At 43.7% G+C, this 26,298-nt stretch overlaps 1 protein-coding gene across 2 annotated transcripts in view; it reads right to left on the bottom strand.

The window, feature by feature from the left end:
- The window catches only part of rasgef1ba (RasGEF domain family, member 1Ba), a 28,808-nt gene extending 11,293 nt beyond the window's left edge, over positions 1 to 17,515 (bottom strand). Inside the window, exons 1-6 of one of the 2 annotated variants that reach the window (XM_067520421.1) lie at positions 17,369 to 17,515; positions 6,152 to 6,334; positions 5,751 to 5,873; positions 5,536 to 5,673; positions 911 to 1,126; positions 542 to 616 (exon numbers count right to left, since the gene is read on the bottom strand). In XM_067520421.1, the coding sequence (XP_067376522.1) occupies positions 542 to 616; positions 911 to 1,126; positions 5,536 to 5,673; positions 5,751 to 5,873; positions 6,152 to 6,334; positions 17,369 to 17,485 (852 nt within the window). In that variant the 5' untranslated portion in view covers positions 17,486 to 17,515. Of the gene's footprint in view, positions 1 to 541; positions 617 to 910; positions 1,127 to 5,535; positions 5,674 to 5,750; positions 5,874 to 6,151; positions 6,335 to 11,676; positions 12,044 to 17,368 lie in introns of those variants that run through there. The other variant, XM_067520422.1, reaches the window with a different exon arrangement.
- Positions 17,516 to 26,298: the final 8,783 nt, after the last annotated feature.

Below are 26,298 nucleotides of genomic sequence, written 5' to 3'. Positions count from 1 at the left end.
CGTCCCATTTCGACACGCAAACACACATCCAGCTATTCTTGTCTTCTCCAAGTGGCTTGTTGGAGGGTACGAGGAAGGCCAGCCACAAAAGTCAGCCTTCCAAAAAAATGTAAAAAAAAAAGAAAAGACTGTTGCCTAGCAGCCGAACGCCAGACAAGAGAACCCACCGCCAGACTCTCATACACCCCTTCCCAAAACAAATCCTTGGCAGTACTGGTTGCTAGGAGATAAGGTGCATGCATGCTCATCTAATCCAGACGCAGAGGTGATCTGAGGAAACAGTCGGCGAGGTGTGTCCAAGTATGCGCTCTTTCCGTGTGAGGGACAGTTGTTGTGTCTGCCGCTACAGTCTGGAAGACAATCGCCCTCACACTGACCTGTGCTGGCCAGTCTCTGCGTTGTGTAAACTTAACATCCGTCTGGAAATGAAACCAGACTGTCTCACTTCTAACCCGGAGCAGACAGAATTTTAGCCCACACCCTTGAAAAAAAAAAAAACATGACATAACTACTGTACATGCTTCTTGTCTGCTGATGTTACCTTATCATTGTCCAGAGGGTCTTTCTGGACAAAGGCCTGGACAAACTCTTCAGGTCCAATGTAACTCAGTCTCTCCTGAAAAAGGGAGAAAGGAAAAAAAGAGCTTAAAAATCAATATTTTTCTCTTATTTCATTACAGGTTCTTCTTCGGATGTACAAACCCAAGACTGTTCTCTCCTCTTGGATTTTACATCAACGTGACATTAAACCCTGAATATTTAGAGATTCTTGTTCCATTCATCACACACGTCTGCTCTCACAGGTTCTCTGCAGGTCATCGATTTACTTTGTGACGACATGACAGGACTTCACTATATCGTATCTGCTGACAATCTTTTATAAAAAGTCCAACAACTTCTCTGCTCTTACCAGTTCTATGTGTGTGAGCTGCTGGGCGACAGTGAAGGGGTCGTTGCAGATGGACAGCATGTCTCTCTGAATGCCCGCCTGGGGCTTCGCTTTAAGGGCCGTCAGTCTCTCAGCTGCGGTGGCGTTTATCTTGACCAACGCCTCCTCGTACTGACTGAGCACCGTTAACCTCCTGATCAGGCCTTGGCTCATCTGACCGACTGCCTTCCTGTAAACCTGAGGAGGGAAATAGGGGAACGTTAGAGGATTAATTCTGCAATTAATACACAACTCTTTACAATGAGGGGACAGTAGCCCCTTTCAGACATGCACTGGAATTCAGACAACTTTTCCATTAGGTTTTGCCCCAAAAAGGGCTGAATGTTATGTCATTTGAACTGAAACCACCAGCAGACACTTTCTTCAGCTCAGCTGGTGTCAGATTAGGTCTCTAATCCCGAACCACTGTTCTGTAGCAGAGTGATAAAAAGCATAGATATGAAGGCTCCTGTGCTCTGGCATGAACTGTCCGAAAACAGGGGTGATGAGGCCTCTTTATTCACAATCACAACCCTCCTCACTTAACGTTCAGCCAATTACACTCCCCCCCAGAATCTGGGTTCGGCAAACAAGACGAGAGTTCAACAGGGTGGGAAGGAGTCTTGGGAAACTTGGCACTTGGGGAAAATGAGCAAAGTCTGATTACTGTGCAGGAAAGACCCAGGGCAGGACCTTTTCTGGGATTCACTTCCCAACGCATCACTAATGCACGTGTGTGTCAGTGATGTGGCTGTGATGGGTGTGATGGCAGATAAACAAACACACACATTCATCGCGTCAGTCGATCAACTGGGTCCCTGTGGAATACTGCAGTTTTAAGGACCAAGAGAAGATAAGGCTGCACAGAGAAATGAGGTTTCAAACAGTAAAGTGAAGAAAGGCTGAGACAAATGAAAGACACTTAACAGCAATTTCCTGCAGATGACGACAAATGTTGGCTACTTCTTGTTGTTTACTTTCAAGTGCCCAAACCCCCCAAAGTATACAAGGGGAGTTATGCAATAATGAAGATGACCTGCATCAAATGCCTTCATTCAGATCATGCAGTATCCTCAACACTGTTGAGAACACACTTAGCCAACGCTTGACCACAGTCCTGCACAGTTTGACCACGGTGAGACGCCACCAGTGAAAATCGCTGCAGTTGCCACTTCAAAGTCAACCATCTGCCGTAGCTTCTGTCCCCGCTACAAACAGAGGACGGGCCAGGGTCGGATAAATATAGTCACAGATCTTGGAGACAACAGCGTGCATGACATTTCTGAACAGAGGGGAGTCACATTTTATCATCACAACTATCGCCGTTACATATGAGGGGGCCTAGCAGGGACATGCTGTTCCCTGCGCTATCGACCCTGGCAGTGGTCCTGAGGTGACAGATGGCTGCTCAGTACAAGTCACTATGACGGAGCGCATGGTGGGTTCATACCATCGTATCACTACCGAAACTGGGGGGGGGGGTCACTTCCTGTGGAGCGTCACCTGACCCACAGAAAGTCTTGGCTGTTTTCAGGTAATCCAAGGTGCATGGGGTAGGTTTATTTTACCTGCAAACAAATCTAAAGTGCCAAGTCACGGCGGGGCAGGATTCACTCTCCAACATCCAACTAAAGTTCACCATTCATTTGCCAAGTGCTGCTAAGCAGTTTGACAATTCTGTCCCTTCTTTATAACTGTTGCGATCATGTTTTCAGTCCATGCTTTCGTAAGTCCAGACCTCTGGAGCTTTCTGAGTTTAAACGTAGGAGGAATCTGACACAAAGTCGTTGAATAGAAAGCACAGATGAGCATTTTAACCGTAAGAATGGAACCGCAACCACTGGTTTTTGTGCTAAACTTTGTCTGTAAATGTCATTTACATAAATGAAGTTGCTTTCAGGTGTTTCATTCAAAGAAAAGTGGTCATAATCACATTGTAACTTTTGCTATGAAGCAATGACAAACTTACAAGCTTAAATGACTTTTGTTGGGAGCAGCTGATATACAGACACTGAACTTTCCACAGTAAGTTTAGACAGAGTGCACTGGGTCTGCAAATAACAAAAAGAAATAACTTGGCGCAAAATAAAAACTGCACATTTTGAAGCTTGTACCACTAACTGAGGTCAAGTCAAGATCACACTGCCTGTTTTCCTTCTGCTGCCGTGTCCTTATATATCCAACCACATCCATAATGACAGTCTTACTGCAGAGATCAAGGTCCTGGAATGTTTCGAGTGCGGTCTGGATGCGACTTTGACCAGATGTTCAGGACATCTATTCTGGACTCCAAATCTTTCCCAGAGTGCTGCGGTCAATGCACTGAAGGACCAGCATCCAACTCTAGGCTCCAGGCCTGCACATGGTCCGGTGTTTGCGTTACGTGAGAAACGTGAATGAAGACCATTTCTGTTTGAGGAACAGAAATGTCCTGTTGTGAGTCGTGTTTGATTCTCACGAGTTATCATCTATGGATACATGGATAAACAATATCACAACTTAACCTCAACATTTGCTTTGCGGCAATTTGTGAACCTGAGGTACCAAAACGTTCCTGAGAACCAATTCACTAAAAGACCATTCATGGTCACGCTGTGCAAATCATGAGCGCACATCTGCGGGATGTTCATCCGCTGTGAAACGTTTGCTTTGCCAGTAAACACAGTAAATGCAGTGTTCTTGTGTTCGTAACCTTTAGTCACTGAAAGGGCTTTTGTCTGTTAATGCCAAATGTAAAAAGAAAACCTGCATCTTCCCTCCGTAACGTTTCCCCACACAAATGGTTTTACGGGAAACTGGGATGTGTCTGAGAAGCCATCATTCCCGTTTGCTATGATGACCGATTTGTTGACATGCCACAACAGGAACTTGAGCAGTCACACAAGGGGGCAGGTTACTTTAAAAAGAGACAAGAAGTGAAAGTAAAAAGAAAAAATATGGCAACGACCTCTTTCTTCAACAGGTTTGCTAACAGCCAAAAAAAAACCCTGTTGGCTGTTATCACTTTCAGTTTTACCTGCAATGGGAGACAACATGCAGAGCTGGGAAAGCACCTGGGCCTTTTATTTTATTAATACTTGGCACGATCTTATCTCGTGGAAAAGTACCAGGGAAGTTTCCTCCATGCCCTAATCAATTTCAGCCATCACAACGGTCCTTTAGGGGTTGGTGTTATTTGCAGCTGATTAATCTGATGTTTGTGTGACCATCCAAACACAGCAAGACGGAGTGACTTCATGTGCCTGGGCTTATCTAAGATGAGTTTTATGGTCAGGGGTTGCACAAAGGCAGTGGATATAGGGAGCTGTGAATGTGTCCAAAGGTCATCATCTGAGAAATGTATTGATTTCCAGGATTAATAAAGGATCGATGCTCGTCCTTGTACTATTGATGAGTCATGTGAAACTTGTGTTAAAAATCAATGGAGGTGGGTGGGCTGTGTTTTTCTTGTCTCGAGCGATGAACGATCGAGGGATGACTTCTCAGATGGATGTTTGTGTCCTCCATCACTGTCTGGCCCCTAACAAGCCCCTGCTGTCTACTTATTAACACCAACACCCCCCCCACTCCTCAAACACACATACAGAGCAGCTCATTTCCAAGACCAGCCCACCAACACATATGAAAGATAGAACAGAGACACACGCAAAAAAAAAAAAAAAAAAAACGGATTCATTATAACTAATTAAATTATATTTCTAGATTGAGTCTAAACTAAAACAACACTAAACCCTAAACTAGAGGAGGGAAAGATGTGAGTGAATGTGGACACTGAGGACAACACAACAGGAAGCTCAACAGGAAGCTCAGACAAATTTGAACATAATTACCTTTAGTCCTGAACCTCAGCTTTGACTTATTTAAATACTTGATTAAAAAAAATCCAAAACGAACAAAGAGTTAATCCAGTGGAATGACAGTTACCTCCCTGTATCTAGATGAGTGATATCAATCCTCTCATCTAATTCTCAACAGGAAAGTCAATAAGCCACTGATCCCATGAGCTGAACACAGGTATCATCATCATCATCACTTTTTAGCTTACGTTAGTCTTTCCGTTTATGAGTCACTGCTCGTCATACCAGCTTCTCTACATCTAACCATCCATCACAGGAGGGTCTGTACCAAAAATAACAGAGGGTGCAGGACAAAACTGTTATTGTCCACTGACCAAACTTTTATCCAAACGGTGCAGCGGAGCCTAATGACACTAAGCCAGCGACATTCAGCTGTGCGGCAGTGCAACAATCTAAATGCTGCCTAGGAAGAAGCACCTCAGAGCTGACAAAAAAACCAAAAAAAAAAAAAACACACATAGCCCATGAACAATGGGTCTTTTTTCCCCCAACTCAGCCAGCATCAAAAACTGCTTTGTTGCCAGCGATGCCCAAACCACCTCCCTCCACTGCTATCTGCAAAAAATCTGCCTGTGCCAGTAGCTTTGCTGCACATGCGTTCTACCACACAGTCCACTGCTGATGAGAACACCTACGTAAACCAAACATGTTATCTAAGCAGCGGACGAGCCTTTTGTTACTCACAAGGTTTAGTGTGGTTAGTGGGAGTAAGTAAATGCGCTGCACGTCTTAATAAAAGAGCATCCTGACCTCGTCTCCACTGGTCAGCCGATGGGTCAGCTCCTTCAGGCTGCGCATCATCCTCTCATCCCTGAAGTCGCATGGAAATGTTTCTGTCCACTCTGTGAGAAGCTGGATGATCTTGGGAGCAATCTTCCTGACTCTTATCTGAAAAAAACCGTGGCACTGAGTAAACGGTAGCACAAGACAACGTTCTCCTAAACACATTTGGTTGTCATGTGTACCTTGTCAGCTTGGGCATCGCCAAGTCGCTGTTGCTCCATGCACAGGTGACACACTTTGGTCATGAGCTCATATGGGTGGATGAGGAGGCGAGAGCTGAGCAGGAACGTGAAGATGTACGTCCTCTGTGGAGAGAAGAGAGAGTCAGGATGAAATCTGTCCCACTTGAGTCTGAAAATTTGCTTTAACTCGAAAAGAACCGAGAATTTCAAAGTACAAATTATGTACGGAAAGAAAAAGAAAAAGAGATGCACAAAAAAAAGAAAGAAAATCGCCTCAATGCACTAGAGCTTCTCAGACACAAAAGAGGCTTTAACTCTTTAATGACGCTGCAAAAAAAAAAAACAAAAAAAAAACACCACTAATCTATAAAAAGTTTATATAGAAGTCAAACAACACTCACATCTGGATAATAATCTACAGTTGGGACCAAATGGTGAACGAGGGCCTCCAGGGATCCAGACACCAGGTTGTTGTCATGATAATACAGGCCGGGGAAGCTCTCCTCCTTGGTCTGGTACAGATTTTTGTTGTAGCTGCCAGCGTTCAGCTGCCCTGTGAATGGTGGTGTCTGAGGCATGTTGTCCTAGAAGGAAAAAAAAAAAAAACGCAGGAGTGGTCAGTCAGGACTGTTTAAGAGACTTCACCACAGATGCTGATTCAGGATGGCCAAACTAATCCAGAAGAGATCACAGACAAAGAGATGTACATCACAAGGAAACAAGACCCTTTGCTCAGTGCTGAACCTTAATCCTGCTAGTGTTTGTGCTTTAGACTCCGTCACAACTGTGCAGGCTGATCATGTCCATCACTCAGCAAGATCCAATTAAACACTGTCTCAGAAACAGTTTACAAGTCTGATGCAGCATTCAGGTTTCACATTTTCATTCAGTCAACCGTCCGACACAAATGGATTATGTGATGCAGACATAAAAGTTCTATAAATGTGCTTCAACACCCAAACATGAAAAACAAAAAAACAAAAACAAAAACAGTAAGAGATGCTGTACCCTGCAGGGTTTTACCCAGAAAAGCACAACGTGTGATCACATTGCCTCTTTATTTTCACTGCTGCCATGTGCATGGCAGAAAGAAGGGAGCAGTGTGTGTCAAAGAGGCAGAACCAATCATCACCCATCACAACTCAATCATGTGGGTTTAAGGGCCGTGACGCACCAAAGAACCAGGGCCACAAAGATGAGCTCCGACGAGCACGTAGCTCCGCACGTTCTGCACTTTCACGAGAGGCAGAGAAAGCAGAAGACCTGGGACCACGTGTACATAGAACGTACACAAAGCAGTGCTACCTTATATTTCTGATAACAAGTACTAGTGGTCTCTGCTCGTGAACGGACCTGTATCCAATCAAAATGCATTGAACTGGTTCCATATGGGGCACTGGCTCCAAACCAGGCCATTTGAACTGGCTTGGTGGAAAAGGGGTAAAACAGACCTGGAGATGTGAGCTCCATCATAACAGCCTCAGTGTCAGGCCAAGAACTCAATGTGGTTCTCACAAAAATAGCAAAACAAGCTCACACACTTTCCCTTAGCTGCCACATGACCTTTGAACCTGGCACTTTAGCTCTATCCCTTTGCCAGGCAGTCTTATGGCTCAGGGAAACACAAAGGGGATTTTCACATCGGGGGGGGGCAGCACTGGGTGCAACAATCCCGCCCCCACACACCCTCTCACCGCTGCCTCTGTGACAATATGCTGCCCTGTGGCCGCCTGCCGAGTCAGGAAGCCTTTAAGGTTTACGCGCTGCAGTGCTGCCAGGGACGGATGCAGGGATGCCAGGAAACATAAAGTGCACCTGCCCACACACTGGCACAAAGAGTTCAAATAAATTTAGCGTTTGATTGTGCTGCGGTGGTACTTTTGGTTTGCAGTAAGGTAGAAGTCACACCGCACACCACAGGTGTCGGCATCACCCGATCAAAGTCTTGACGTCCTAAATTTCACACATGACGAGATGCAGTTCTGTTGGCCTTTGCAGGGTCAAACAGCGTGATGTCGATACCAACCAAACCCCACTTATTCACCAGCTCCCGTACAAACCTCCACCCACGCACGGCAAAGCACCCGACCCTCCGCTTTCACGTGCATGCGGCGCCATAATGCACACGCGCCGACCATCGCCATTATTCAGCCAGACAACCGTGGCCATTTCCATGAGAAAAGGGAGTGTGAGGAGTCACAGCGCAGCAGCCCGAGCATCTGCTGCACCATGTGGCTTGACCACAGAGAGGCAGGGAGATCACGAGTCAGACGGAGGGAGATCCTTAGGAAAGTGTTTACTCCACTGAAGGTTTTTATTTTTAACTCAACAACACCTCCAACCACATTAGTTACGTCCTGAATTACTTAGTAGGATCCAAGTGCAACTGCAGACGTCTACAATTAGAGAGCAGCTCCTCATAAAAGACAACCGGGGTGGACAAGCACATCAACAACAGCAGGTGATCAACTACTCTTCTCAGCTGTGGTGTGAATCACCAACTCCCTGATCCCACGCTCACTGCCTAACCAATAAGAGAGGCTTTATTATGGTTGATGTACAGTTCAAATGACTAAACTCCTCCTAATCCCCATCAAGAACACTGATGGCTGATGCTGCACAGGTGAGACACACATTTCTGATTGCATCTTATGGTGAATTGATAAAACCTAATTTTGCTTCCGTGTTGCACTCCAGCTCTCTGATCTGGGCAGGGCTGAGCAAAGTGGATTAATCTCATGCTGCCATGGACATGTCTGCTGATAAAACTGATAGGGGACAACATGAGATCAGCTCATGCAGGTCAGTGATGAGCTTTTAATGCTCATCTAGCAGCAACAACTGAGACACGCCCATCTACAATTGGCTCCCAGGCGTCATGTGTAACTGTGGAGGGTGGAGGAACCACATGTCGAGTCCACGGGCCTGACAAAAGCAAACTTCTAGCGCGGTGCAGTTGGTTTTAACGTTGGAGATGACTGAGTGGCAGCTGAAGACAAACTAACAAAATGCCACTGCTTGCCTCACACTTCACGGTAGGAGGGTGTGGGGGTCTGTTTACGTTGGGTCAATGGTTTTAATTATAGCCCTGCTGGTTGTGTGTGTGTGTGTGTGTGTGTGTGTGTGTGTGTGTGTGTGTGTGTGTGTGTGTGTGTGGCCATCTGCCTCAGTGTGTAAAACAGGTCTGGTTCAGGCGTAAATTTAAAAAAAATAGAGGATATTCCGTCTCTTCCCGCTCATGAGTTCAACTGTGGTTTCAAAAGGTTACAAATATGATCCCCAAATCATGTTAGGGGTTAATATTAATACTTTAGTCTATTCTGCGCTCACACAGTCACACTTTCCACTTCTTTTGTTGGCTTAGAGCTTGACTGACCATCTCATGACCATGAGTCTCTCAAGACGATGGCCTGGTTCAAGAGCTGACTCTTCAGGGGCTTTCTGCACCCTTTTTCTAATATGCATTAATATAAAGATCTCTATCTTTTCATGTGGGAAATGGTGAAACAGAGAAGGTCAGCAGGTTAAAAAGCACCAAACCTCCCCAGGCAAATGTCACACTAGGAGTGAAAAACCCAGCTTTAACGTCAGATTGTCTTTAGGCTTGTAATGCAGGTAATTGTGCCTCCAAACATATGGGTGGGGCTCTGGGCTCCAACGGGTAGCTCCCTCCCCACCCTGTCCACTGTGTTAACCATTGCTCGTGATGAGCTTCCATCAGCAGCTCAGAGGCTGTAAAAAACAAAAAAAAAATTGATAAAAATCATTCCCATGGTGCAGGAGATGCACACAAGCAGCCGGTCAGTCATTTCTACAATTAAGGCTCTTTTCTGAAGCAGTTATCCCAAAGATCCCCCTGCAACCACTAGGGGAAAGCGAGGTCAAAGCAGTAAAGCTCGGAGATTTGTGATGTAATAAAACATCCACTGCAACCCTTAAATGAATACCGGCGATGCGGTGGAGAACAGGAAATAAAAGCCAAAGAGAAAAGGCAGAAAGCTGCTTTGTGTTTGCTTTGTTGAAGCTGAGCAGAGAAGGAGGCGATGACAGTGGGGGCAATGGGATTGAGGCACAGAGACACTTCTTGAGACATCAGTAAATCAACAAGCAGCCCTTCCTCCCTCCTCCACTGCGTAAACACTGAAAAGCATGAGGAATCTCACTCATCCATGGCTCGAGGAAATGAGGGTAAAGAGATAGCAGAGTGGCTGTGGAGGCCACGGAGGAATCGTGGAACTACTCTGGATAAGACAGCTGGTGGGCAGTTATCTGACGCTAGTACTACAAGCTGGCTGCAGCCTTAAAAGTTAAATGTAAAAGTCCAGAAGCTCTTCAATGCAGACCTGAATTACATTGCTCTAGGCTAAACTGAAAATCAGAAGCTATTGTGACACAGTAATCTGACCCTGTCCCGATGCTTCTTTACACCTTCAAAGGCTGACAAACTGAAGAAGGAGGACATTCTCCAAGCAAGAAGCTGAGCAACACTGCAGTAGGACTTGAGAGTCGAGAGGACATCAGTGTAAAAGCTGCAGTCACTCTCACGGCTCCACCACCTTTCCTGACTCCATTTACACCCATGATGGACCCAGTGTTTGGTCTGAGGGGGAATGTTTGCAGCTGTTGCACCGAGTGCTGAAAATCACAGCCTCCATGTAGGATTCTGTCACCTGGCGTCATTGGTCCTTAACAGCTACGTGAATGCCTCGTGCAGAACACTCAAACACCCAGCACAGAGCATTATTCTCTGATTCTTCCCCCTCATCTCGACTCCAGAGTCAAAAACAGGTCAGGAATGGGGAATAATTTCACCAGGAAAAAAGCAGGTCATGATTTAAGGCAAGTACCTCTCTGATAAACAGAGCTTACATTCTGAAACCTCCAGCAAGAGGTTTGAAGCCTGTTTTCCCAAGAAAGATTTCTTCATATTTGCAAGACAAAACATCTGCCCCAAATTTTTTACATTTTCAATACTATGAAAACTGCCAAAACTCCCATATTGCCACTAATATTTTAGCTCTGTCAGTCTAGTCCAAGCTTAAATGACAGACACACACACACAGGGCTGCAGCCCACACACCTTTTTTTTTTTTTTTTTTTTTTTTTTTTTTTTTTATCTCCATCAGCACTTGCACCAAATATCAGGCTGCTGATCCTCAAAGACCCATATTCCGTGATCGAAAGGTCGCATTTTTCCAAAGCCTACACGGCACCAGAGAACAGCACGTAATCCACAGCAACAGTAACTCAATCAAGTGTTTCCAGGAGAGGCGCACTCACATCGTCCTGCCAAATCACCAATAAACGGATTTCACTTGTCAGCACATTAAGGAAAACCCAACGCATGCTTGTATTACAGTGCAGTGGCACGGAAAGCCACGGAAGACAGGCCAGAGTTATTCAGGAGAGATGTGGGATTAACTTGACTGATCCCTCAATGTCTTGCAGGAGAGAAAAGACTGTGAGGGGGGAGGGGGGGGGGGAATCCTCTTAGTCAGAAGGTAACCTAGTGAGGGTAAAAATAGTCCGCCATTGACACTCAATTCTAAAATCCAATTATTGGGGTACGTTTTGGCAAAAATGAAACCCCAAAAAAAGACCTATTTAGTAAAGTCGGTCAATTCTGCGCGTTTTCATTCTCTAGCATAAAGAAATGGACAAAGTCCATAAAGGCGCACTGCCAACGACCGCAGCAGCGATAAGATCCCAAACCGCAAACGCATCTAAATCCTGGTAGTTGTCATTAGTGCACATTTTTAGCCAGTTTTCCCGTTTTATGTACAAACGCCTCGGTCCTTTACGGCTGCACAGAAAGTGCGCTCTTTCCGCCACCTGCGCGCACTTTGGCCAAACCTCCCTGTCCAATACGCATGAAAACAACAACAGAGCATTTCAAGGAGAATCCTCGAAACCAAACCAAGCTCACCTCAACAAGCAGCTTTCCAGGCACCGATGTCCGCTCGGATCCTTTCCCCAGAATGTGACCCACACGGCGTTTCGATTGCCAAAACACTTTCTCCCCTTTACGTGTGAATAAACGGAGGCGGTGAAGCCCGGCAGTCCGTCCCCCGGCTCCGGCCGCTCAGTGCGGCGTTTTTTTCAGCTGGAGACGTGGATTAAACGTTGATTCCCGTTCTCAGAGCCGCAGCAGGTGAGTTCGAAGAGAGAAGCCGCGTAAACACACGAGAAGTCTGTCCGTGTCGCACCGCCGCTGCCTTCTGTGGCGTCTGAGCTGCCGGAGCCGCGACCAGCCCCTGGACTTTATTGTGAGGGAGAGGCAGCAGCCAATCAGAGGAGAGAAGTCCCCCCCCCCCTTTTTTTTGTTTTGTTTCATTTCTCTTTCTCGCCTTTTCTCCCACACACTGACGTTTTTTTTTTCCATCTGTATCTGATTCTTCCTCTTCTGTCTCAATAAATTCAGTTGGGTGTTTTTTGTTTTTTTTTACAGGAATTTCAGACTGAGTGGTGGGAAAACATCGGACTTTAAATTCAGAGAAAATAATAACAGATCGGGGAAAACCAGGCACCCAACACCCAGTCGGGGTTCAGTCCAAACCTGCCCTGGATGACTGAGAGGATTATGGTGGTTTCACTGTTATTTTTGATCCAATTAGAAGCACAATTAAAGCTTTGAGAAATCAGATTTTACAACTGTGTCCACAACCAGAAGCAAATGTATTTATTTCATTTTCTTAAAACATGCTTTTTCTGTATGTATCCATGGTGATGTAAAGCTGATTGAGTTAATGAAGTAGGAAACTAAATATGAAATTAAAATAAAACACCCAGCAGAGGATGAATCCCCCGTGATTTTGTCACCCATCAATAACATTTAATGAATCAAGCCTGTCAATAAACCCCGTCACATCCACGCTGGAATTTCTTTTTCTTTTTCTTTCCTTTTGTTTTTTGACCCCGGGTTCAGCGTCTCAGCTGATCAATCATGACACAGGATTGTGAGGTTTGTTTTTGTTCCACAAATTATATAAAAATACAAGTCAACAGGCAACAGTGGGTTTATATCCATATATTATAGGTCGCCATGTGTGAACAGTATAGAAATATATATAATCTAATATTTATATATATTTTGTAATAATACTTGAGTTATTATTGTATCGTGTTTAGAATGTGGCAAAAGACATTTACCCGTGTTGTTCCTGAAATGAATACAGCCATGCTAGCGATTGCTGAAGTTTACTGGGCGTAACGTTTCCCGTGAACACCATTTTAGATTAGCATGTTAGCAGTGCTAGCATTAAACATTAGGGAGGATAATGAAAATGTCATTGGCTTTGGGTGTTCTTCATGAGTGAAACATCTGGAAAAATGTACATTTTGACCAGAGGGTGGATCTTAACGGGGATCATCAAAGGAGGGACGTGACTGTCATTGGGTGTCAAAGATGTCATTCATAGTAGATAAGGTCTTTGCAGAGGTCGGGGGAATGAAGGGTGACAAAACAGACAGTGTATTTTTGTGCCGAAACCTAACAATCAGAATTTACTTTTCGTGTTTAAACCAAACAACAGTGCAGCACATACTTTTGCACGATAGTGACCTACTGGCCCTACAAGCATGTGGGTCTTCTAGCCCAGTTACTCCTAACCCTGGTCCCCGGCGACCCCTGCCCTGCTTTTTTATATCCAACTGTCCCTGCCTAACTTGTACCCTACCCACTGCTGATCACCTGGATCAGGTGTGTTCAGTCAATCACAGTTGGTAGATACCAATTTGCTTTGTCTTCCCCCACACTCATCTAAGATGGTATCTTCCAGCAGTCCACCAGGTAATAGACAGTAAAAATACAGCGGGCAGTGCAGGGATAGTTGGAAAACAAGCAGGGCAGGGTTTGGAACGCTTGTTCTCGCACATATCTATAGTGTTACAACATATAAGAACCGTAGTCATGATGTAATCTGACGAGTGTGATTCAGATCACTCTTTAGAAACCTGAATGACTGCGCTGAATTTCACTGCAATGCATCAAAGTGATCCCACACTGTGACATTTCAAGTGTCACGGTGCTAGCATGACTAAAAGACTTCAATTTGTCCAACACATATGATAAGAGTAACAACAATACTACAATAATTATAATAAAATGCTCAGTAATAATTGTTCTGTCCTGTAGAATTAATGTTTTAATTGTGACACGAGGATCCAAATTGTCCCTCTCATACCCACTCATTGTCTTCACATTCCTCTCTTACTCCCTCCCCCCCTTCTACCCCTACTTTCTCCCATTCTGTTGCCCCTCTCTTCATCTTCCATCCCACCCCCCACCCTTTTCCTCTTTTGTTTGTTTGCACGTGTCATTTTGAGGATCAAGTCTTGTAAGTCGTGTATGGAAATAAAATCATTAAAATCACCGCAAATCACATCAAAATCCTGCGTGGAATGAAAAGAGTCGAGCTTGTCCTCAACACAACAAAACGTCCAATTTACCGACTGAATAGTGACGTTCATTATTTGTCCAAATAATTCAAGGTGACAACCGTCTCTAAATGGGGAAAACACATACAAAGGAAGTTGCTGTTTGGAGAGAACTGACTGGCTCCAAGAAGGAACTGAATACTGGAATTTCTAAAGGGAGTGTGTACTGATTCAGATAAATCAACATGGAAACCATAATCACATTTAAATGGCAACTGTGTTAAATCCTTTGATGCAGTGTTCTCCAGTAAACCCTTAATCTTGGCGTGTGTTCCCTCAGTTGTAGGTGGGCCGCTGTGCGACTATTGGTTTGACTGGTTTTCTGTAGCTTTTATTCAACCAGGCAGGTCAATTAGGAGGGAGCTGTCACCGACAATACCAGTTTGGTTACCATACAAAACATTTTTACTCCAACTTGCTTCTACCTTTTATATGCAAAAATGTCATAACACAAAAACCACAAAATCCCTGACTTTGTTTATCTTTAAAGAATGGAAAAATCGGTTCCACTGAACAACCAAAGGCTGCAAACTGGATGTTTGTGTCGTCAGACAATCCTTAGTGCACGGCCGACTTTCTCCGACTAGAGTAATAGGCCGCGATAAAATAACGGTGAATCGTCTCAAATCTTGTCAACATCCAGAGCTATTACACAATCTGGGATTAGTGCAGATTTGTATTACGTGTATGTATTAATCTGGCTTTTCTCTCACTTTAATGTCTGCACACTGAGTTCGACCACAAAGACGAGGCTTGCAGGCATTATGCCATCACCGTGCACACAAACACAGTACACACCTGCAGAAAAGACACAATGGTCAAGGCTGGACTACCGTTTCATTTTGAGCAGGTCTTCCAAGCTAGTGGGACAAAGAAGAAACAGGCCTAATAAGACTTAAATATTTAAATGGATTTCTTTGAGATGCCTTTCACTTTTGGATTCGTTTGTCTTGACGCTTTACTACACCAACTGAATGTGACACATGAGCAGATTAGCAGCGCAGGAGCAACACAACACAGACCTTTACTTCTCTTCTCAACTAACCTCGTCAATAGGCCGTGTCAGTGGCCCTGAAGCTCCCAGTCCATGTGCTCTTACCAAGGGCACAAATCTTCACACACTGGTCAAAAATGTGTAGTTTTATTTTCCGTTTATAAAGGCTTATTCATTTTTTTTAAACTGATGCACTGTAGCTTTTAACAATTGTCTTTAAACAGGAGGAAATGGTGCATTGGCCGGGGACTATTTTCTGTGGAGGATTAATACACGTTTACTGATCCTGTGATTATATTTCCAACAGTAGTAGCAGTGAAAGCCTGGGTTCATATGTTCAGCACGGCTCATTGTGGTGTTTTTTTAATATGATCTGACAACAATAGAGCTCTGTGGTACAAAGGAAGAAGATATGTCAGGCTTGGAATACACAGACAATACATGTTAGTAGGGTGGGTTCAGTGTTGGCTTTAGTCTTTCAATATGACAATAAGAATAATATCACCAACTGTGTCCTGCATGTAGTCCTGTATCTGCTTTTAAACATGTCTGTATAACACAATCAGAGCCCTGACCCATCTCGATTACAATCTGGCTTTAGCACTTGAAAAGCTAAGGGAAGAGGGGCCTTTCACATTTCAAATCGCTCACACTCTCCCTGCCTTTAGGGCAATCGATAATGAATTGCCAAGTGAAAGATTCCCAGTTTCCCTGTCTTTTCAGGCAACAAACAGCATGGGGCAGCTATGGCCTGGGGGTTTATTAAAACCGAATTCCTCGGAGTGTGAGAGAAAAGAAGGGTGTTGCAGGAAGAAGAGGAAGAATCCTTTTGTGGAAAAGAAATTGTTTTGTGTTCATATGTGTCAAATGTGCTCATTTGATAAAGTTTTGTAGCACTATGAGTGTTTTACAGAAGAAAAACAAGAGTTAATAAATGTCTCTTATCCAGCCCGATGTGCGGGATTTGAAGTAAGATGCTCCACATTTCTGCCGCGCCTATTTATATTTCCTAATCATATCTGCATCCAATTAAGAAATGATCCTTATAGTTAAGATAACTCTGACGAACTGCGTCTACATGCTGTGTTTATATTGCATAAGTCTACCTTCATGTTTAACATACATTTTAATAAGTCTATGTCTTAACCCTGTTTTTGGCCTTTCAGCTTATCCCGTGACTTCAGGGTCGTCACAACAGATCATTTGACCACATGTTGAGTTCCCAGTTTCCCAAGTTTTTGCACCAGATCCCCTTCCTGACACAACCCTCCCCGATTTCTACCGGGCTTGGGACCGGCACTGCGCGGCTGGGCCTCGGGACGGGCTGTTGGGGGTTCAGTGTCTGGCCCAGGGACACTTTGACATGTGGTCGGGAGGAGTGGGACACGACCCTTCGACCCTATGGTCGGTAGGATGCCACTCTACCAACTGAGCCACTGCTTGCTTTGTATCTAATAATCTCAAACTAACATGATTCTGCAGCTACTATCTGTGTTGAAAAGTCATCTCCAATAAAACATTTTTCATAGTTTCTAAAATAAAGATATATTTAAATAATTATATTTAAATAATGCCAAAATAATTATAGGGTCCTGATATATTATTTTTTCTATATTTAACTTGTCAAGTGTTGAGATTAAACTGTAACATATAAGATTTACTTGGAGCCTGATTAGTTGACTGGAAACACAGATCATGAAATCAAACAAAGATGGTCTAAAACAAATGGAGCTGTTGTTACTGATGGGGATAATTATTCTCCTGCTAAATTCAACTGTAACACATAATCCCGTGTAATTTACGGAGTGAGGATGGTACCTGTCAAAAAGTACACGCATCTATAAAACGTGACAGTTTTTTTTTTTACATAGCAATGTCGCAGCTCGTTTTCACTATGGTGCAGTTGCACCAACACTGCAGAAACTGAAGTGATAAAACTCTCACTTGGCTTTAGCTTCGTGTCAATATTGCCAAGTACCCGTATAGATTAACACTTTTCTGTCGTTGCAGTCAACGTTAATCTCAGAGGAAAACAGAACCTGGTTAAAAATATCTATATATATTTTTATAAAAATGATATTTATATAAAAGTGCATGAAACTGTTCTATTACATTTGGGTCAATTACCTGACACCTCAGGGCAAACTGAACACTGGCTGTCAGTCAACAATTATCTTCTTATACTCACATACTCTTGGATTTTGACAGTGTTTTTCCTACATTCCAATTCCAAAGCAGTCCAAACCAAGACATCCTGAATGTGTGCCTGCATTATCAGTGCTGTTTTTGGTCCCATCCGATCCATCCATCTCTAATATCACTGCAAACTTTGGGTAACCACTGTGATATCCCTGATATTAGTGCATCCTAATGTTCATCTTTGTTCATGGTAGGTTTTGGACCAGTCTGTTCCTCTGCTGCAGTCTGTCTTCCCCCACATCTACACCCGTGTTCTCTGGCTAGACTGGTGAGGAGCTGCAGGACTCTGATCTCATGCTCCATCCGAGCTTTCTCTCTCCTCTCCTCCCTGTCAGCCATCTCCCTCTGCCGCCGCTCCTCTCTCTGCAGCCACTCGGCCAGGAGCTCCTGGTGCCAGCGGGCCTGCTCCTGCCTCTGGCTCTCCAGCTGCACTAGCAAGCCCCGGGTCTCAGACACCAGCTGCTGGAAGCACTGCGACAGGTGTTTGAGAGCAGGTTCTATGCATGAGGGCTCAAGGTGACTGTGGCCAGTGCCAGGGGTGAAGAGGGTGTCAGGGCTTGGATCTGGGGGTACAGGTGGAGGAGGTGCTGTGGACTGGGCAGGAGGGGGAGAAGGAGGAATAGGTGGAGGTGGAGGAGGGACTACGTGTGGGGAAGGAGTGCTCAAGCTATTTTCCACTGCTGTACCTATGACACACAACATAAATGTGTGGCAGTGAATGCGATATCTTAGTGTTCCGGACATTTGAACAAAAACAGTGATTGTAACGTGTCACCACAGACTTTAATACATCCCAAGTGACATAAACTGAAGAGCTGATAAACACAAAAGTAAAGTCAGGAGTTTTATCACATGCACTAAAAAACACAAAAATCTCATCTCAAATATCTCGTCTCATACCATATTCGTAAAAATCTTAACTGACTGCATTAGTAAATACAAATGCTGTTATTGATAATTGATACTATGGAAAGTTACTGATTCTCTGCGACAAAAAAGAAATTCGATGAAAACGGAGCAAAGCTGAGTTTGTTAAAAGCACAAATATGATCACAGAACATACTAATTTCACGATGAATGGATGACTCCAGGTAAACTTCTTGGGCTCTGTCTCTGGGATGCTGTGGGAATACTGCGTCACTTAACTCAAGCTCATCCCCTGAATCTTCTCTGTCTTCCAACTTGACTTCAGAGTCCAGCTGCCATGACTGCAGGTCGCCTTTCTCCTCTAAAGAGCTTAAACGTTGTCTTCCCATCCTTCCCAAAGATCCAAACTGGTGTCCACCACTGTCTGTATTTAAATCTGATGAGGTACTTCCTCTCCTGTCTATAAAGTCAAGATGAGGTTCAGCCATCCGCTCTGGAGAAACAAAATAGGTTCCTTCTTCCCCTCTTGCTGACCTTCGACCCAGAACAGCATCCATCTCTGCAAAATATTTAAAAGTGCAGGGCTGCGAGCTGTCAACGCTCCTCTGTAATTTGGCTCTGACATAGTTAGCCTTCAGAGTTTTCACCCGAAGCCGGCACTGGTGGGGACTCCGGGAAAATCCCATTTCACTCATGCGGGCTGAGAGGTGTTTGAATACATGGCGGTTGCGAAGGTTCTCCGCCAAACTCTTTTGGACTCGCTCATCACTCCAGGCGCACAGCAGCACCTGTGTTTCCTCCACTGTCCAGTTAACAGAGCGCTCGGCTTCTCGTTTCCCTGCACATTCAGAAACCCAACTTAATACAAACAACTTCATAGTTGACATATGTTATATACATTTCGATGACAACATTATTAAAAAGCCTGCATGAAATATGATATTATCCTGCATTCTAAACAGGCAGCACAAATACAATTATCCTCTCTTAATATCTAAGATGTGACTGGGATAGGAGTCCAATATTTTTGAAAGCGCTGATTGATCTGTCTTGGGGCTTCACAATAGGGATTTAATAGGGAATAGTGAAACTAATAGAGAAACTTAAAATGTATAATGAATAGATAATAAATTATAGGACTCATGAATGAATGAATGAATGAATGAATGAATGGGGGAAATAATTAGAAAATCTAGTTTAGGAAAAGGCTGAGACACTTAAGAAAATTTAAATAAGAGCTAACAGAGCCATTTAGTCGCCATTATTAACAAGGTGTGTACACCTTGATGCAGCAACAATATACTAGCTTCAGTACATCTATGCTTGCAAGCTGTTAGCTGAAACTACAACCTGGATAGATGGACAACAGTTTAATTTAAATATATGCACAGTGAAAATTACTAACCATAGTGCAAAAGACCCAGAGTGTCAGTGTGCAATCAGGGCAACCATGAACAACGGTTTAAGCGACTTTAAAACAGATTAAAATGAAATTATAAAGCCATTCGTGCTCTTTGTGACAAACGAAGCTAACGTTAGCAGCTAACAGCTAGCTAACCTAGCTACAGAACTGTGCAACTCTGACTGTCTGAGCTCTAATAAAAACTAATCAACCACGTCGGGTTGCTCATGGGATTCTTACTTTTTGTTGTTGAAACGGAGTTGGTCGAGTTGATCATCGTAGGATTCATTTTGAGGGGCTACAGCAAATGTAAACAACCCTCAGACACAGACACAGCGACCCTCCTCTCTTCCGGTTGACGCAGGTCAACGTGTGACGTATGAACGCTTAAAGTTTCAACAGTATGTAAATCAGTACAGAACATTTTTTAATATTTTTTTGAATATGACAATCAATGACAGATAACTGAGTACTGATTGGTTTCTAAATTAATTCTTGTTACTATAATTTTACACACAAAATGCTGTCAGCTACATTTCCCCCCTTTTTATTTATTTATTTGGATGTCCATTACCTGCCACTTAAGTAGTGCCTGCTCTACCTGGGGCCCTTTAAAGCCTACGAAATAAATAATGCCAAATAGTCTTAGTTGAAAAAAATAAAATAAAAAGTCCGCTGTGGCGACCCTGAACTCACGCGACAAGCCGAAAAGGACAAAAAAAAACATTTGTCACTGAGAAATGCTTTTGCATTTTTTAATGCAGGTTGCATACAGCTCTTGCACGAATATTCAAAAACACCTAAATTTAACAGATACAACAGTGGGAAAACTGGGCTAACAAAGACGGAGGACAAGTAAATGTAAAACAAATCAAATAATAGCACTGCATAACAACATGCAGCCATCTCCAGTCATTTAAATAAGAGAGCAGTTGGCACAGTGGGGTCCCAGTGCAGGGGTGCTGGGTAAGAGAGTGCAAGAATTCAAAGCCAAGAATTTAACTTTTGGCACATCATAATCCAATGTGATCTGGCAAGAAGCACAATGCAATGCAACTCGTCGTGCATTTTTATTTAGATCCCGTGTGTAGTAACACTGTTATGTGGTCTAGCTGAAATGAAAAGTCTGTCAATTTTTTTTAAAACACAGTGACGATCATGGAAGGCAGTTAAGCACTCAGCTCAGTGCATTTTGGGTACGGTCTACATCCTGTCTATGTGCAGTCACATCAACCAAGACCCAACTGTGAAGTGTGAACGCAGCCCCGGGGAGCACGAATTTGTCTCATCCCTGAATAACAAAAGGCAACGACTCAGAGGAAACGGCTCCTGAAGAGGTGTCAGTGGATGTGTGTTGAGAGCGAGTGATACTGAGGGATGTGGATGTCACTTGCTCATTTGGCAGACGTTAGTGAGAAAATCTAGTTTGTTGTTTAATGTATGAATTTCTAAAGTAAAACTGCTGCTCCAGCTTTCTCAGCCGGTGTCCTGCAATAAAAAATTCTGTTTCGCCACATTAAACTTGCTTTTAATGCAGACAAGCACTTAGCCTGTAGATAAAATAATAAAACCCGGATGCCTCCCAAACTAGTTTTCTAGGTAACCATGCAATGACTTACAGTGTAGGCACGGAAGTGGGAAGTTGGTGTTTTTTGCGGTTTACTCCTGAAAGTCAGAACCTTCTCAGATTTTGTCTGCTGACATATTGAGAGAGGATCTGCACATGGAAACTTTCTTTTCCCCCCAAAGTCAGATGACAGAGGAAGTCACACAGCAGCAGTAGAGCCATCGAGAACAAAACAGAAACTCTTGACAAAAAGTTCACAGTTTTTCAAATGAATATTCCTGAAGGGTCTCACAGTGAGGGGAGCCAGAGATTAACAGAAACAGCAGTGGTTCAAGAGGAGTGGGAAATCCCCCCACCTCCACCCCAGAAACTTTACTAGAAACCTTTAGGGAACTTGGATCTTCAAACTTAAGGAACCAAACTTTCAGTTCTGAGTTCTGGAGTTGTTATTTCTGGCCCTCCCTAGAATAGCCCACTGCTGCTGGGGTTGGACTTTCCCATGGTTCAAGAACTATTGGACTGAAGTAGAATTTCAGCTGCACTTCCACTTCTACGCTACGTCTCATTTCCAGTGAAACCCACAGACCAAAACAAAGAAAATATTTTCAGAATTACTTTTTCAGTCAAAGCTTAGTGATCCATCATTAGTCACAGCTCTTGGAAACACAATTAATTCACAGACGGGAGTGAAACTCAGCAGGTTTTAGAACTATATAGTCCTAATAGTGGGAGCGATGTCTGTCTTTCAAATTAGATTTTGACACATATACTGTATGTCTGGACAAGTGCTGAGCAACAGCCCTATTAAATCTAAGACTTTGGGGGCATTTTGCAGAGCAGGTTTCAATTTGGGAACTAGAACTAACGAGTGTTCGTCCTGACTGGGCGATTGACTGCTTGGAAGCACACACACAATAAAATATCCAAATGATGAGCCTGCCACAGCACAGCACAGGTAATTACACAGGAAAAGGGGAGCCGAGACAGTTGACTGGACATCGCCTCATTACTCACACATACCTCCAGGCCGATCCCTGCCGGCCTGCAGAGGAGCAGGCTTTTAATATATGACCGTAATAAATAAATAACTGCAGAGCCTGCACTGTCTGCTCTTCTGGATTGTCTTTTTCCTGTCGTCGAAAAAGGAGAGACGGGTTGCAGACCCTCACGCGGTGCGATTAGAGTTGCAGGAAAGGTGGTCAGTGAGCAGTGCACATGCTGGAGCTGATTACGTCAGCCGAGCCTGGAGGAGAACTGAGGTGTCCCGCTGTGGAAGCTGCACTCTGCTCTTTGGCGCGGCTCCATTTTCCAATACTTTTCATGTCTCCCGACAAACAGCAGCAGCCGTGTTGTTTAGATCACCAGACGTAAACAAAGACTCAACATGGGAGCTGTGCAACAATTTGTGGAATCTGTGATGGTATTTTGGGGGGGGGGGTTTGTGGCCCTTTAGAATCAAAATGATGTCAGTTGGAGAGCTTGTTGCAAGTGCTCCTGCAGACTTATTACACTCCAAATCGAGTTATTAGCTAAATCGGAGTCATTTGAAATTAAAACACACTTGTTTTGCCCTGTAAACATTTTCATACAGTATGTTCTGCGTTGCTGTGACTAGTCACTGAGGAAAGAACACGGCTTCTTCTTTAAAATGCTTAGAATTGATAGTTTGTGGTGCTATTATTAATTTATTAACCACGTCTTAGTAAATGAAGTAAAAAGTAAATACTTTTTTACTTTATATCATATGTCATTGCTTTAGCTGTCTAATATTCCAGCGTCTGGGTTTTGTTTGAGGTAAACTGAAAGCTCAGAGTGACGATCACTGACGCAAATAGGGACTCAGTATGTAAAACAAAGGGACTGGACGAAGCAACGCTCTTTGACACCTCAGGAATGAGAACAGTTACAAGACAAATTTCCAACAAATGAAGGACAAAGGACAGAACAAGTATCTTTAGTGTTCGTTTCAGCCAACGTCAGCTGTGAGATGTGAACCTTTGCAGAGATTTTCTACAGCCGACATGGGATCTCGTCTCATCTGGTGTTAATCCCAACCTCGTCATTGGCCGTTAATATTACAGCAGGCCATCCAGAAAATCGCGGTGATTTGCAGCTGCAGAGCATTTGCCTCTGCAGCAGGGTGGGATGCTGTAACCACAGAATTTGAAATTACACATGGAAGCCATAAAAGTGAGCGTCAGGGCCGTTGTGATGTGTAGACTTATGAACCCTACTGTTCTCAAAGCTCTACTCTGGTCTCTCTCACATGAAAAACTGAACTCTTGCTCCCATGCCTGAACGCCCTCTAATTTGCTTGCATTTTTTTATAGTAGCCACCAATTTGCAGAGGCCACTTTGACCAACAGCAAACTTATGGCAGAGCATCTGCGCTTCAAAACATTTCCTACAAGCGCCAGATGCCTATATGAGAAAAACATCCTGTCCGATGCAATATATTCAACAGCACAGCTAAATCTGAGATGAAGTACAAGAGACCATCTGGGGAAGTGTGTGCAAAGGTTTGGCTTTGGATGAAATCGACGGGTACACTGATTATTTCGGAACTGCCGTGTTCTGAAACCAGTTCGTTCACATAAAAGGTCACAGGTATCATCAGTAAACTCTTCTGCTTATCAGCACGTAAAGCTACAATTGTCTTCAGTCACATGTCCCACTTCCCATACGCCATATTTGAGTCATCTGAAAGTGTGTGTGACCCCACAAAGCATTTCCACCTTAAATTCCTCCTTCCTTTGTTTGCTTGGGCAGCAGCTTCAAACAGGAACTGGGGAGCTTAAAATGGAACAAAGGCTCCTATATATACTCATTTTTGTGCCACATATTTGTGTTCATAGACCAAAAGCTACATTCCACACTGCAACAGGCTATGTTGCACCAAATAAGGCAGGAAATTCTTAGGTAAGAAAAAGACTGTTTACATAGATGGTAAAGCATCCACTGTGTTTCCATACTGCTGGCTACAGCACAGGGTCAGTCAGAGTGTCACTATATGTCACGTAGATAAGAACAACTGAAGCGCCGGGCAAGTACACAGCTGAATCAATGACGAAGAAACACATCAGAGGTGTCTGTGGCCTGAATTTAACAATGGACCTTCTGTCATTGTCCTAAGTTTGTTAGAAAATCTTTACTCGTCTCATTGACTCAGTTACAGCTGATTTGTTAACTTGCAAATGAAAGTTTTTTTTATTTACCCAAAATGTAATAGGTGCAAAGAAATTTGAATAGCTAACAAAATCCCAGCCTCAATCAGACCAGCAGAACGGTGAGCCAAGAAAAAGAGAAAGGAAATGAATACAGCTTAAACTACTTATTACTACTTATACGTCAAACAAGTAAAGTTAATACTGAAACTGAACGTGCTGCTTTCCTTTGATAATGAAAACTCAAATTTAATAGTGGAATGAAAGTAAGTTTAGGGTGAATGGTAATTAATGGTAAGTGAAATCATTACCAAACAGATTTAGGGTGTGGCTGAGGCTGTGGTCTTCACATGAGGAATTTATATTTCTCTGATGGTGGTATTTATAAGCCTTTGATATGCCAACTAGGTTACATTCATCATGATGCTCTAGTTAGTAGATTTGCATTTTCCATTAAGAGCAGCTGGTGACGGAGTGGTAAAAGGTAACTTTATTTGTTTTGCACCAGGACAAGGCATCAGCATTGCACACAGACATTCAGAGCATAAAGCAGATAGAAAGGAACAGACTGCAACATAAACAACTAAAACTTCTCTGAAGACATTTTAAAGAGCAATAGCAGCAGGAACGAGACTGTTCTTGTCGTGCTTGGTCTTAGACCTCAGGGCTTTAATGGGCTGTAGTGGCCTGGTAGCCCCTGGCTGCCCACTGCTCCCCCCAGGGTGATGCGTTAAATGTAGTAGAAGTAATTTCATTGTAACATGTATGTGCAATATGTATATGTGCTGAATGACGAGAAACATTCTTACATTATGTCTTTGGCCAGATGGAAGCTACTCACAGTTAGAAGGTCCCCGTTTGAAATTCCGGCTGCGTTTTTTTTCTGTGGAGTTTGTATGTTCTCCCCGTGCTTGAACATGCATGTTAGGCTGCAAAAATAGATTTTGCAGATGACACTGCCTTCTACATTCAGATTTGCTATTATTATAAAGCTGTTTACTTCCTCAAGCACTGGGCTCATCTGTGCTACATGAAGAATAACATCATACCTCTCTGCCTGCTCCACTTGAAATAAAGTCACCCTGGTTGTCCATTAGCTCGTATCGTAATCTTGGGATTTGTAGTTTTTCCCAGCTTCTCTTCTTCACATTTTTCAGGAAGGTGCTGAACAGTAGTTGTAGCTCATATGGTAAAACCGAGCTTCTCTTGCTTTTCCCTCTTGCTTTCCAGAGCTATCAATTAAATCTGCCTAGTAATTGCAGGATTCATCACATGGTGGTGGGTAGACTGGATTTATTATGTTCTTACTAATTTTTACACAATAACCTCTCCCCCCACTCCATCGGAGCTACAGGTGACATGGTATAACTGATTTTTCTAATATTTATATGCGGCCGCTCCCTCTCCGAGACTTTAAACATTGTAAATTCTGTGTTCCAGATTCCAGCATCTGACCCCACCACCATCCACCTCCCCCTACTCACCCTATGCTTTTGGATCCCAGAGACCGTGAGGAATGTGTCCCACCTCATTCACCAAGGCAACCCCCATTTGGTGGTCAAAGAATGTCCAGCACTTCAGTGCTCTGACTGTTTTCTCAGTGCAGACAAACGTCCACATTTCTTCTGGTAAACCGATCCTGACCACACAACAGGAGCCACCCCCCCCCCATCCCCCTCTCTCCCACATCCACACACCAACTACTGTCAATCAACACCTAACACACTGAGCACAGCTGATCCAAACCATGTGGGGGAACTGCTGGTTCCAATTGTACTAAGAATGTGCTTATATAACTGTAAAACCTGGGCCGTTTCCAAGGCTGTGGGAGTTGTATTACTGTAGCTTTACACATACAAGAGGCAGATATTGGTAAGTAGCGACACGCAGCCTGAAGTGATGATACCAGAACAGCAATG

Source organism: Channa argus, chromosome 11 (assembly GCF_033026475.1).
Source record: "Channa argus isolate prfri chromosome 11, Channa argus male v1.0, whole genome shotgun sequence".
Classification (NCBI taxonomy): Eukaryota; Metazoa; Chordata; class Actinopteri; order Anabantiformes; family Channidae; genus Channa; species Channa argus.
Note: the sequence above shows the minus strand (reverse complement) of the source record. Positions and strands in the feature narration are given on the sequence as shown.